This window comes from Vigna unguiculata, chromosome 7, assembly GCF_037176805.1.
Source record: "Vigna unguiculata cultivar grain cowpea cultivar isolate G323 ecotype 2 chromosome 7, ASM3717680v1, whole genome shotgun sequence".
Taxonomy (NCBI): Eukaryota; Viridiplantae; Streptophyta; class Magnoliopsida; order Fabales; family Fabaceae; genus Vigna; species Vigna unguiculata.
In genome coordinates this window covers 699,133-713,225 of record NC_140798.1, presented here as the reverse complement: position 1 = coordinate 713,225, position 14,093 = coordinate 699,133, and the positions used below count along the sequence as shown (strand labels likewise).

Sequence of the window (14,093 nt, the reverse complement as noted above, 5' to 3'; positions counted from 1 at the left end):
ATGCTATTTTTTTATCAGTAAAGTATAAATATTTAGAAATATAATAGAATATTTGTGCTGCTTAGCAATTAAGTTATTGTGTTGACTGACTTTTGAATTCTCCGTACAAATCAACTTCATGTCATGTTAAATTGGTTTTGAAATACTAAATGGATATCATAAAACCTTATTTATTATATTTGTTTTTACATATATAAAATCTATTTACGAGGAAGCTACTAAAAACACTTCACTCCGTTCTTTTTCTTTCACTTTATGTTCCACCAATCCTTGCTTCCTTCTCTTTTTCCAACATTTTCAAATATCCATCCAAATTCTTCTTCTTCTTCTTCAAAGGCTCATCATTTCTTCACCATGGACGGTCTCATCAATACAGCTTCACACTTTCTTCTGAGGGCTTCTACACTGTTAGAGTCTCAATCCACCATGGATCGTTTCACCGATTGGTAAGATTATGTCATTGTCGATGTATCCAGATTATATACATCTTTTTTAGGTTATTTTCTTGTTTTTTGGAGTTAACTTTCCATGCACTATGCAGATTTTAGTTTTAGTTTAATCATGTATTAGAGCATTTTTTTTTTTGTTTACTTTTAAGGACAGAAATGAAATGGTTCCAACTTTAAAACGTAGCTATTGAAGTTCATAAAAGTGACATTGGTTTGGGGTTTTTTCAAACTATTGAGAGCTTTTTTTCTTCCTATTCAGGGGTTCCAGCTTTCTTCCGAGTCTTCAAACTATGATGGATTCTGTCATCAACTGGTGAGATTCTTGTCATTGATTCGAGATTCTTTTACTTATTATTATAAAAATATAAATTAATACATTTAAAAATAAGATTTATTATAATTTGATGGTATCTTTATGTTGGTAAGATAATCTATGAATCCAATTTGATATGGTTGACTGAAACAAAGAGAAATGGTGCTATGTTTCAGGTTGGTGTCCCTGATAAGTTGTTTAGGGGCAAAGATTAATCCAATACTCGAAAAATTCACAGGATATACATTCAATGTTAAGGATAACTCTTGTGATGAAGTTGGAATTGATGGAGAAACGTGGTTGCGTGTTGCTGGTGCTGTTGGGGTGGCTGTGGTGGCCATTCTTGTTGTTTGGTTTCTTTGGAAGATGATTATGCTGATTTTCAGATGTTTTTACCGTTGTTACTGTCGTTGTTGCAGAAGAAGAAGGAAGACAATGACGGCTCCAGGGAGGAACTGTCGCATTTTTAGAGACAACTTTGAACGCAATCCTAGAGATTATTTTCGTAATCTGCGTAATGATCAACATGCGTGTTTGGTTTGAAATGTTGAAGTAAACCCACGCCAAAGCAGTACTTTTTACTTCTTTGAACTTATTAAGTGGTGTTGGTTGTTATATTAAGGCCTGTTTGTGTTTTGGATGGTGCATGCGTGGCATGATTTGGGTGATTTGATGTTGTTCCAAATATGTTGTAATTTGTGTTGATATTTGAAGTGTAGTATCAAACACTATGTTTGCTGTTTCTTGATGAGACTGAAGTATTTTTTGGTTAAACATTTCTTGTTTATTTATGAGTTAGCGTGTGATGTATTTATTATACGGTTAAATTATTTTTTATGTCCTTGAATATTTTTTTATTTGAATTAAGAGGAAACTTTTTATTGTTTTGTTTTAATACAGAACATTTTCGTGAGTTAAATTCCAGAGGTTCATTAAAAGGAAATCTACAGACGTTGATCTGCTTGACAATGCAGTTTAGAGAATATATAAAATGTGGTTTGGCCTGTTTGGTTTTATATTTCAGAAGTAATTTTAACGTTTGAATGTAATTTTTAGAAATTATTAATTACATTTTTTTCACATATTTTTACTGCAATTTTTAAAAATGGATTTCTTTAAACATTTGAACCTTTTGTTCTTAACTAGTTCTCGTAATATGTTTCGAGGATAATAATTAGAATTTTCCTATCAAATAAAAATACTCACTATATATCTTAATTTGTAGCATTGCCTTAAATAACGTTTAGAAATAAACGAACAAATGTTACACTACCAAATGCTTTTTTCAAGAAAAAAAAAAACTGGAAAAAATCAATTTTCAAGCAATTGCATTTGTCATCATGATCAACATAGCCTCAAAACTCCAGACTCGTGGAAGTCCTTAAAAATTGCTTACTACAAAAATCCTTAAATCATGATTGAATAAAAAAAATCCATATCATTGCAGAAAGGAAATAAAGCACAAATTAGATAGAAAATTCATTCGCAAAATTTTTACCTTGGTTCAACGGCTGTGATTGTTTACAGAGAACTTACATGAAAAGTTGCATCTCCTAATCCCAAAACTTGAACACATGAGTAAACAAACACCTTCCTTCCCAGAAGATGAAATTGGGAAGGCAAGAGTATTGTCAAATGAATATTCAGCTCTTTTATCACTACCATTTGCTTCAACTTTTGATATTGAGTGGGGAAAGTAAGGCCTAGCTTATCTCAAACCACATCATAAATATTCTTCCAAGCTTGTTCATCATTTATCCACTCTAGAAGCTAGGCAATAGAAAACCACTCCTTGAGCTGATTAATATGAAGGTAAGCCCTGCGTCTTTTAACACAGTGAATGTGGAAAAATATGCAAAGCTTTTATCTCCTTCTTTTCCTCCCTTTTCCAAGTTGTCCTGATTTGAAGGCATGTTCTTGCTCTTGAAGGAAAGCTTTAGCTCTTCCATACTTCTCTGCCCTATCTTTTTCCTGTAAAGACTTCTCTTTTTCCTTCACCTCAAGCAAGAAGTAGTTGTCTTTACGCAATTCTCGTGCAGCCCCCTTGGCTTCACGCTTCAACTGCTTCTTCAATTTTCTCATTTCAGCACGTTCCCGGTCAGGATCATAATCTCTACCCTTGACATAGCTGGAAAACAAAAAGAAAATATTACATTGTTTATGTTGATATTCTGATTCACTGTGACTAAGGAAACATGTTATCAAATGCAAGCAAAGGAAAAGGAGGGACTTACTTTTCCTCAAACTTAGGATTCAGTAGTTTGATCGGTACTGGCTTTTGTTTTCGCATTTGAAGTGGTCGTCTCGAAGAGTGAAGCTCGTCCACTTTCAACTTAATAATCTCAGCCACATTTTTAATTTTATCTCGTAATGCATTTGGCATATTTTTCTGTTCTTCTAGCTCATTTAATATTCTCAAAATTGGTAAGAATATTTCAGGAAATGAACTTAGGTCTTTATAGATGTCAACATATCCTTGTAAAGTTTCAACCACTGTAACCAACACACTAGCCCTGTAATGAATGAATCATAATTAGCCAAGATAAATGAAAACCATAAGCCTTCAAAAAGAAATCAACAAGCCATACTCTGAACAATCTTCAATATTAGTAGCAGCCAGTATTTAATTATCAAAACTATAGCTATAATACAATCTAAATCACCAGTTATTGATAATGCAACTCAAGCACATATCATACAGTATTCGTACTAACATTTTTTGGTTTAAAAAGCATCGGGACCACATTCAAAACAAAGACAGTCAACATAATAACAACACGCAGGTAACCTGTTTTTTCCTTTTTGGATAAATGGTTCTAACAACTTATTAGTTACCTGAAACCAACTTCACTGAAGAAAGAGGAGTCTTCTGGCATGTCTATAATCTTGAAGAAATTCAGAGGGCTAATCGCATTCACTGTCTCATGTATGCATAGGAGAGGCTTGAGCGCTTTCAGTTCCATAAGATGATATATCTGGGATAAAACAAATTATATGGTCATTTCAGTGTCCAAACATGAAACTGTAGTACAGCCATGAAGAACAGCGCCACATCTCAATATTGTACCCCAAATTCAGGATTTAACTAGGTTATGGATTTAGTAGGTGCTAGGATATCATAATAATCATCCATCAAATATGTTCTGCTATTATTATGTTAAAAGTATAGTAATTAATTAATAAAAGAAAAAGTAAAATGGTTCGTTCCCATATTTATTACTAATTGTCAAGAGTAATTTAGCCTTGGAATTGTAAACTTGGAAAATGACAATGCTAAGGTATAGGGCATCAGAACAAAAGGCCAAAAAATGTACAGCAACTGTCCGAATGCTCTTGTTTACTCTTGCAGTAGCAAAAAAAAAAAAAACTGTTTGCAAGGAAATGTGGGTACTGTCTAAATGAAAAGAGTAGACAACAATATTCCCAATATTTGTGAGGACGACAGTTTTCTACCACAGTACTAAAATATCTACAATTATTTTCTTGTTCAAAGAAGAATGGAGGCGGCCAATAACATGCATACACCCGTCACATAATATGACTAAAACTACAAATGATCAATGGAAATATATACCTGGGAATCTTCTTCTGAAATATGTTTACTTTCAGTAGTTGCCAACAGTGAAGTTCGAAGAAACATTATTGCTTCCGGACAGAATTTTCTAGAATGTCTAAATACCTGTGCCATTTTTTGTTCAGTACATAAGCAAGCACAAAATTAAACAAGGGAGAAAAGTGAAAATTGAAGTTCCACAATGCAATAAATATCTAAGTAATCATTCAAAAACTAAACTCATTTGTGGAATCATATACCACTAATGAAATTTTCCATTTTGACAGCCACCATTCAAAGATAGAATTCAAATAGATTAAAAGCAGATGATAAGCATACAAGTTAGACAAAATAAACTCAATGAAATATGTTGCAAGAAGTACTTACTGAGAGAAGCATAGAGCATAAGAAAGAGCCGATGGCAATATCCCGACAAGATACAATTGGGCAACGCATCAGATATTCACACATCAACAATACCACAGGGGTCATAACTGGATGCCTAAAATCAGAGCATGGAAATATCATGGACCACAAACGCAGGAGGCACAATGTTTTTGAAGAAGGCCAATAGCTACTTTCTGTGCCAAGAGAACAATTAGAGACAGTGTTACCAAAACATCTAACAAATAGTTCTCAACATGTTAGCATAAAGAATGCAACTATTCAACTATATTTAATTTTGACCTGATTTCTTGATACTCTCAATGAATTGCTTTCTAGTACTTTCAATTCTGCGGCGAGCACATATTGCAGCAAAGTATGGGATTTCCGTACTCATCTCTATCAATGGTTTCACCAGCAGATTGAGTAACTCGACATTCAGTGGTTTCGTATTTGCCAAAACAGCAAAATATTGCAACAATATTCCATAGAATACCTGAAAAGAGAAGATATATAATAAACACCTCTCATATAGTTAGACATATAACAATAACAAACCACAATATCCTGACAAAACATTTAGGAACAGAAAGTAAAAGTGTCAAATGTTTCATCCAAAAATAGTGCTAATACAATCTGGTCTACCGCAAAAAGAACAAAAGTAACGATCAGGTAAACTACCTCGCCATATATACATCAATGGAAACATAAACTAAATTAACTATCTGTGGTGCAGTAGCAAGTAACAGCAAAATAAGGACTGAGTTACAATTCAACGATCATACCATTGTACAATTATTGTACAAACTTTTTAGTTTACATACAGTCCACTGCATTGTAACATTCTTAGTTGACATTTTATTTTAACCTTCCACTTACATTTTATCCAAGTTAATAAAGAAAACTAGGATTAAATGAATTCGAATGGTTAGGATTTGTCTTTAAATAAGATTTCAAACATATAAAAAGGGAATTGTTCAGATGTCCTTAACTTATTTTCCTGACTGTTAACCAGCAGATCGGCCATCTGTTGGCTTGTATCTCTAGGTCAATTCTTCTCTCAAATTATATTAAGTATTAAAGATTTCACCCTAGACTCCTAATCTTAACAAATTTCCAATACATAGTGAGCTATTCATAATACCTATCCATTTCATCCCCATAAATGGAAATACAAACTGGAGCTTCATATCTAACTACCCAATGCTTGATTCTGGGATGTTACCAACAGAGGATAATAAAAGAGTGTACATCTACATGAATGGCTTTCAAAAGCAAAATAATTAAATTTCAATGAATGAACAGTTAAAAATTTACAACATAATATAGGCACACAGGCACATGCATACAAACTAAGTCTATATATAACAAAAGACATCATGTGGCCTGTATTATTAATCCATCAGTTTGACCAAACCAACAATGCAGCATTCCGTCAATAAAGAATGACATAATTGAATCAAATCAATTTGGGAAAAGTTTTTCAATCACTAAACTATAGACAGTAATGATCCTATAGGGAGTAGCTACAGCAACAGTATTTCGTTCCCTAAGCTAGGTTTCATTAAATTATAAAGTATGAAAGCTATAAACACCAATATATTAACACCGTTAAGGGAAATATTTTAGGTATTGATACAGGTTTTTCATTAATTGTCAATGAAACTTTGAAGTTCATATCAAAGGAAAAAGTATTGCCAAGTTGAAAACATCCAAGAGATTGCACTTTTCCAATAAAACAATTATAGATGCAGTACACGTATGCACAAGTGAGAAGAGAATATCCAAATCTAGAAAAAAAGTAAGAAAGGTATGAGTTTCATACTTGCATTTTCTTTCGATTTTCTGCAGCAAGTGTGATTGGATTACTTTTGCGAATCCGATTGACAATCAAAATAATGTTGGAGTTTGAATATTTATCAACCAGTGTACATAATTCTTCAAAGGTCTTGGGAGCTTCAATTATATAGGGAATGTCCGACTCTTTTGACTGTTTTCCTCCAACAGCTATCTTCTTTTCATTTGAAAAATCCTTATCCCTTTTCACACTTTTAACAGAATCATTTTTCTTTGCCTTTATATGAACCGCATCATCTAATCTTTCTACCCCATCAAGGTCTTCTGAATTTGTTTCTTTGTCATCATCACTATCATCTTCGTCTCCATCTTCTGAATCTGCACCAATATCATCATCATCACTTTGTTCCCAATCTTTTAAAGAAAGATCCTTCGCATGTTCTTCCCCCTCATCTGATTCTTCATCAGCATCTTCAGAGCTTCCCAAATCATCAGAATCGTCATCATCGCCATCTTCACTAGCAGAATCTTCATCTTTCCTTTCAAGAATCTCATCAACCCACCCCTTCTTAGTCACAATCTGTTCACTGACAGAGAAGGAATCACCTAGATCATCCCCAGAGAGAGATCTCGGTTTCTGTTCAGATGCCTTTTCTGAATCATCATCATTGTCTTCATCACTTGAATCTTCAGCAGCAACCATCCTCTTCTGCCGCTCTTCCTTAATTAAAGAATAACAGAATTCATTAGTTTACTCTAAATATATATAAATAAAACTTTGCCTTGTGCACATAGTCTATGATTGGAATCCACATCCGCAGGATTATAAAGGCAGCAACCTTACTGAGTCACCAGTTTCACTCACCCCAAAAAACAAAATATATTATACTAAATACAAATATCACTCATGATTCATGAATTTAGTTTAGCAGCCCAGGGTTCCCATTCCTCCACTTCAACCATAACAATAGTCTAAACCACTTTAAAATGTAGCTTAGCTATGTAGCTAAGATCAGAGCTTTATTACCCAAATATGTGGAAAAACGGTCCTTCATATGTAAGGGTAATTTATCAAATGTACAGAAACAAACTTTCAGTTAAAAGTCGTGCAAGCATACCTCCAATTGCTCTAGACGTTCTTTTTCCTCCTGAGCAATCTCTTCTGGTGTCTTTGTCCTGTCTGAAGGGCGAGCACGCATTTCCAATCCCATTTGTTTGACAAGTTTGTCATAGTCATCAGGTTTTTCCTGCCATAAAGAGAAAGTTAGAATGTCGGATGTTCTTATAAATAAGAGGAAGTTCGTGGATAAATGGTACCTGCACCAAATTTTCTATTGTACGACTGGCAGGTACGTGGTCCTTATTAATTTGTTCATTAGTGTTCACTAGAGCCTTCAAAGCTTTCATCTTGTTTGGCTCAGTCAAAGATAACAAGGCCTGAGAGTGAACCAAGGATGTAAAGTCCTTGTCCAACTCGTCCACCAAGTGTTCATTTTCTTCCTTATCTCTAGCCTTTTGAGCCTGGAAATATTGGAGTGAAGAAAAGATGTCACAAATATAAAAGACAAATAAACCACTTTAGCCCTAATTAAAGAGAAATATTTCACACCTTGTAAAATTTGCTTTTTGTGATAATTTCCTCCATCACTTCCTTCTTGCTTTTGTGTCTCTGCAGAAAATATCACATTTAAGAATCAACTTCAAAGTATTTCAAATATTGAGCAACATTTGCAAAAATTTTGCATGGACAGGATATTAATATTTCTGATAATCACCACGTGAGAAATCACTAGCAGATTAAGCAATCCATACATGATATAACACATTACGTAGGCACTCACATTTTCCTCCCCGTCAACCGCATTTTCCCGAGGTATCTGCATCCTATGCTGAACCAAATATCTTTCCTCTGCAAAACCAGCAGTCAACATAAACCCAACATACAAAAATAACTCACCAGCTTACTAAGTCATTCATTACAGTTGAAGCAGAATGTTCACAAATAAGCCATTGATTTCAGCAGTCAAGAAAAAACATTGCATAAAATCACCTAAGTATCACATAGTTAGCATACCATAAGTCTCAGCATCAACATCTTCGGGAAGCATCTCTTCCTCAAAATCATCTCTTCCAAGAGAATCAATTCCCTCAAAATCATCTTCCTCTCCATCTGACAAGTGATACTTGCTTTTCTTACTCAGCTTCATGTTCAACTAAAAACATCGCAAAGAAATAAATTAAGTAATAGCACATCAGAAACAATAAGTTAAAAAAACATAGTTTTCTCACTGCCAACTAATCAAAATTCATATGAATTCTAATATAATTATCATAAACACCAACATATAGGCAGTTTGTGATTGGAAAACATTGTAATCCATCACCATTGCATGTGATATTTATTCTAAAATAAATTTAGAAAATACTAATATTAAATCAAATACACTGAAAAGTATAAAACATCAGACAGATGCTAACAAAAACTCTAACATACAGTGTGTTACTACAACTTCTCAAAACTTTTTTAAACTGTCAATGTCATCCACTCATGAATGCTAAAGAAAAATGCTTGCAACACAATCTCTAACATATTCACTTTAACACAATTTCCGTCATTAGTTAAAACTTTTTGGAAATAGCAAACTTGTGTGTCTCTAACTTCTTATATAAAAAACTCTTACTTGAAGGAATTTTAACAGGGGCACGTTAATGAGATTCCTCAACAAAATTTACACTGCCATCTATGCATGCAAAAGAAAAAAAATGCTCGCAACCCAATCTTCAACAACAACACTCACGTAAACACTCATTCTCCCATTAACCAAAATCCATCGAAAATCACAGCCTTTTGTGAGTTTCTCACTACTTTAAAAACTCTTGCTTGGATGTCTTTTAACCAAAATGTGTAGCCAGCACTCCTCCAAAGCTAAGGTTCTCGAACAGTACCATAACTATATTAAAAACCAGTCATTTTAATAGGTTTTTATAGTCTACACTGTACTAAAACTAAAGTTAATCAATTTTTTATAAGTCTCCACTTATTTTCTATCAGTCTCTACAAAATAATAATAATAAATTATCCAGAACCTGACGTTCACGTTGGGATCGCAAGATGGCTTTCCCAAACTCATCTAGTGCGTGGTCATTCTCTCCTATTCGCTTGTCCACGAAAAGCGATGATTTTGCACTCTGCTGGTACTCCTTCAATAGAGTGTTGTTCCTCTTCTGGATTGCCAGGGTTCGGGCCAGTCCCATGCGGCGGGCCTCGCCCTTCCGCTTCTGACCCAGCACCTCGAATTTCCGCCGCGACCAAATCGACTCGAAGGGATTGCTGCCGCTGCCGCCGCCAGTACTCTTGCTGTTTTTGGCCTTCACTTTCATGGCTACGCCTTCAGGACCTGATTGCTTGCTCTTCTTCTTCTTCTTCTTCGAATCAGTGCTGTTACCACTGCTGCTGCGTTTTGATGATTTCGCCATGGATTTTGCAAGCAACAGCACAGGGTTTTGTTTAGGGTTTTTCTTTGGTTTGCTGTGTTTGTGCCTTTTGTTAATGCCACTATCTCAAACTAAGAAAAACTTAAATAAATATGGTCTTGAAATATTCTAAAGTTTTCATTTTTTTTTTTTTAAATAGTTCCATTCGTTTTAATTCTTAAACTAGCAAAAATACATATTTGCTTTTTTCTTTAATTTTCATAAAAATTTAATATAAGATTAATAAAAGATATGTAATCAATTTTTAAAATAATTATTAAACATAAAATTAAAAAATAAAATATGTATATAAAACAATTTTTTAAAATAAGAGTTTAAAATAAAAAAAAATTAAAATAACGATTAAAAATAAATTATTTATAAAATAATTAAGAATAATACTAAAATAATAAAATATAAACATAAAAATATATCTCTTTATATATTATTGGAGATTTTTCAAAATTTTATTTAAAATTTTTTTAAATTGCAGTTATTAAAAATATAAGAAAATGTAATTTATGAACTAAATTAATTCTTTACTCTAAAAATTTACGAGAAAATATTAAAGCTTTTAGTCTAAAATATATAAAAACAAAAATATAATTATTACTTAATATAATTATATTTGTAATAACGTTTGTGTGTACGTATTTTTTGAATATGCATATTATTATATTAGTAGTTGATGATATTGTAATGTTATTAAGTTAATAAAAAAAATTATATTTATCAAAAATAAAGTGAGATGTGTAGAGAAAATATGAAAAAATATTTGTTAATGAATAAGAGAAAAAAGAAGAAGGGAATAAGTAAATAGTTTTTTAAAACTTGTAAAAGTAACTATTAGTTTTAAAAAATTTAACAAATAATTACATCGTAAAGGATAAAGTTGAAATTATGAAAAATGGACAAAAAATAAAATCTCTTTATGTATATATAGTTATAGATTCAACAAATAATATTATTATTAGTTTTTTAAAATGATATTTTATAATTTATTTCTTTAAGAAATTACACCTTGCACAGATAAAAAAAAATAGTATTAATATGTTTCAGAAGATAAAATAATTATATAATCTTATTTGGATTGATCTTCTTGGAAAATTATTGATTTCATATTGTATAATCTAATTTAAATATTATACATACATAGTACCTTTTAAATGTAATATTCTAAGGTGCTGATTTTTTCTTTTTCTTTGAAGTGTTTAGGTCCAAAGATGGTAGGGCTAGATTTTGAAATAATCTTTATTTTATCTGTAAGAGGTAAAAGTTTGGATAGTTCATTATTTAGAAAAGGGTTAAATCATGTTTTTTCTATTGAAATTTTTTTGGTAAAAGTTATATTCGAAATTTTAGTCAAATTTAGTTTTGAAACAAAATTATAAAAAAAAAAACTGTTAAAAGTGAGTTTTAAGCTTAACTCAACTCCACAAAACCGACTTGGAATGTGAGGTTTGCACCTCACTTATATACTATGAAATGACCTTATTTCTAGTCAATATGGGACTTCCAACACACCCTCTCACGCCGAGGCATATTCATCTCGTGCGTGGGACAAGAAATTAGTAGGTGGTCCGTTAGCGACCCGATATCGGGTGGAACAGAATGTCCAAGAAAGTTCGCTAGGATAGGCTCTAACCAGACTCTGATACCATGTTAGAAGTGGGCTTTAAGCCTAACTCAACCCCACAAAACCGGCTTGGAAGGTGAGGTTTGCGATGTGGTATTGATGAGAGTTATTAATGTTTATGGAAGGATAAAAACATAGCTAAAGGTAATAAAGTCAGAATTAGTGGGAAATAATATAAAGTAAGGGTCCATGTTTACAAAATGTATGTTTTTATGAGCTTAACATACATTAGATATCATATCAAAATATTCCTAACTTGAGCGTCATAGTGTCTGCAGGTATACACCCTCTGGGAGTCTTGCCAAGGGAGTAGTCCAGGCAAGTCGGGAGGAGTACAAGTTAAGGGAAGGAGACTGTTGAGATTGTTTGGTTTCGTACAAGAACAATATTAAATATCCTCTTACGAGATGCTTACAACATTAAATATGGTTTCTCTAAAAATTTACAAGGTCAAATTTTGTTTAATCAAAGGCTTGTTAGATCTTATAATTTTAAAATTTGTCTCATCAAAGACTAATTACATCAAAATTTGTTTTACCAAAGACTTATAACTTCCAAAATTTCATCATTATAAATGTACCACACAATATATTCAAGTACAAATAATCAACATTCAATAGTTTAAAAAAAAAAAGTTTTAAGCAAATTCACGTATTCATTGATTTCTTTATATGTGGTACTTTCGTCTACATGATTTTTGAAGTGTGAATATCTCATTTTCATAATGACTGTAATACACATGTCTCATATTATGTTCAAACCATATTAATGTTTCACTTAGGTAACTAGCATTCACATAATTTACCTTATTCATTAATATTTTAGCACATAATATCTTTATTTGTGTGATTTTGATTATCACTTAAATTTTGATATCTTATTCCAACACTAAATATTCACATTATACCCAAATCATATCAATTTACCTATTAAGTAAGTAACACTCAAGTCATTTATACAATCCATATCTCGATATCAAACTACTCTTTAATGTTTGACCTTCAACCTTTTAACACAAAAGACAAAATATCATGTAATAATATAATTATGTGGAAGTGATATCATTTATAAAATAATTTTAAACAATGAAACATGTCATATAAAAAGGGAAATATAACTTAAGCAATACGTCATTGTCTCAGTAATATAATTAAAATTAGTAATACAATTAAATGATACGTTTGATTTCCTTATCACTTGAGCGATATTTTGTTCTTCATTAAAGTAATGTCATTTGTTAAAACAAATAAGGCATTCAACCCTCTTTTCGTTTATGTAATTGGTTGTTGCTTAAGCAGTGTACCTCGTCACTCAAGCAATGTACTTCATCGCTTGAGTCATGAGTAACTCATTAGGTGAGATATGTAAAAAGCTTTTGAAAATAGGAAAATCACAAAAAAAAGGATGGTTGAATTGTATTTAAAATATTTTTCTTACAAAGTATCATTTAATACTGAATAGTCAAATGATTGTTTATATGACGATCTGTTAATGAGTTTCTAAAATTCCTTTTTGCAAATGCTCAACTTATTTAATTAACACACTAGAATTAAAATGCAATGTAACAAAATAGGGCAACAATACTACTTAGTATTTTTATACCATATTTTATATTGATAACTACTTTCAATTCTTGATAAATTAGCCAAGTTTCACTAAATATACTACTATTGTGAAATACAAACGAGTATTTATTTTTTTGGCTTATGGCCACTTTTGGCTAACCCCATACAAGTCTATTTCGTAATGTTGTCACTCTTTGCTAATCCGTTGAATATTTTGTGACATTTAACCATGTTTAGCTAAAAAACTAAAGTATTATTTCAACAAATCATTACTAACTTAATATGAGCATTTTTCAACAAAAAATTTCTCATAAGTTAGCACAAGTATTCTTTAAATATCAAGTCATTATTGTCTTAACACAAGTATTATTTAAACTACAAACTATTGTTGTCTTAAAACAAAGTAAAATGTCTTTGTGATCAACAAACCACAAGTTTCGCTCACTAAAAAATATTGTCTTTTTACATTTACATGTCATGAACTTTTTACTAATTCGCTAAATGAACACAAATAATGTTTTTTGCTAAGCTATATAGGGTCATATATATTTTATCAACAAGTTAACACTTTTACAACTCAAATGTCTTTTATTTCTTATTGAAAAATGGCTTTACATGGATGTAGAAGACAAAAACATTTGCAATTCCTTTTCAAACAATTGAGTCAACATTATACTTCCCTACATCTCGATAACTTTGACATAGAATATGCATCAGATGTATTCTTCCTCTTTATTAAGCAGTTTGATGAATGATTGAACTTAATCGAGTTTTAATTAGACAACCTTTACTTGAATTCATGTAAACACACAAATTCATAGTATTTTTTATATTTGACAAAGTTATTGTCAGGAATTGATGAAACAAACAAACTTCAACACGAGTTTTTAGAGATAGTTGACGTGATATAAGTTTAAAGGAA

The 14,093-nt window shown here is 31.8% G+C and overlaps 2 protein-coding genes across 2 annotated transcripts; one reads left to right on the top strand and one right to left on the bottom strand.

The window, feature by feature from the left end:
• The first annotated feature begins 206 nt into the window (after positions 1-206).
• LOC114190428 (uncharacterized) lies at positions 207-1,553 on the top strand. The gene is made up of 3 exons (XM_028079306.2): positions 207-446; positions 709-762; positions 939-1,553. The coding sequence occupies exons 1-3, from the start codon at positions 256-258 to the stop codon at positions 1,303-1,305; spliced, it is 612 nt and encodes a 203-aa protein (XP_027935107.1). The 5' UTR covers positions 207-255; the 3' UTR covers positions 1,306-1,553.
• Positions 1,554-2,203: 650 nt separating this feature from the next.
• Positions 2,204-10,049, bottom strand: LOC114191528 (nucleolar-like protein). The gene is made up of 13 exons (XM_028080744.2): positions 9,584-10,049; positions 8,571-8,709; positions 8,338-8,405; positions 8,106-8,165; positions 7,814-8,017; positions 7,615-7,743; positions 6,525-7,217; positions 5,003-5,195; positions 4,703-4,896; positions 4,337-4,441; positions 3,598-3,737; positions 2,997-3,275; positions 2,204-2,890 (listed from the first exon to the last, which is right to left on the bottom strand). Exons 1-13 carry the CDS (start codon positions 9,971-9,973, stop codon positions 2,626-2,628), a joined length of 2,859 nt encoding a protein of 952 aa, XP_027936545.1. The 5' UTR covers positions 9,974-10,049; the 3' UTR covers positions 2,204-2,625.
• Between the last annotated feature and the right edge of the window lie 4,044 nt (positions 10,050-14,093).

Coding starts and splice junctions, on each gene's coding strand:
- LOC114190428 (XM_028079306.2), top strand. CDS start 256: ATGTTCCACCAATCCTTGCTTCCTTCTCTTTTTCCAACATTTTCAAAT. Junction 447..708: donor ATGGATCGTTTCACCGATTG/GTAAGATTATGT, acceptor CTTCCTATTCAG/GGGTTCCAGCTTTCTTCCGA. Junction 763..938: donor ATGGATTCTGTCATCAACTG/GTGAGATTCTTG, acceptor GCTATGTTTCAG/GTTGGTGTCCCTGATAAGTT.
- LOC114191528 (XM_028080744.2), bottom strand. CDS start 9,973: ATGGCGAAATCATCAAAACGCAGCAGCAGTGGTAACAGCACTGATTCG. Junction 8,018..8,105: donor CAAAAAGCAAATTTTACAAG/GTGTGAAATATT, acceptor CAATATTTCCAG/GCTCAAAAGGCTAGAGATAA. Junction 4,442..4,702: donor TATGCTCTATGCTTCTCTCA/GTAAGTACTTCT, acceptor AAAATGGCACAG/GTATTTAGACATTCTAGAAA.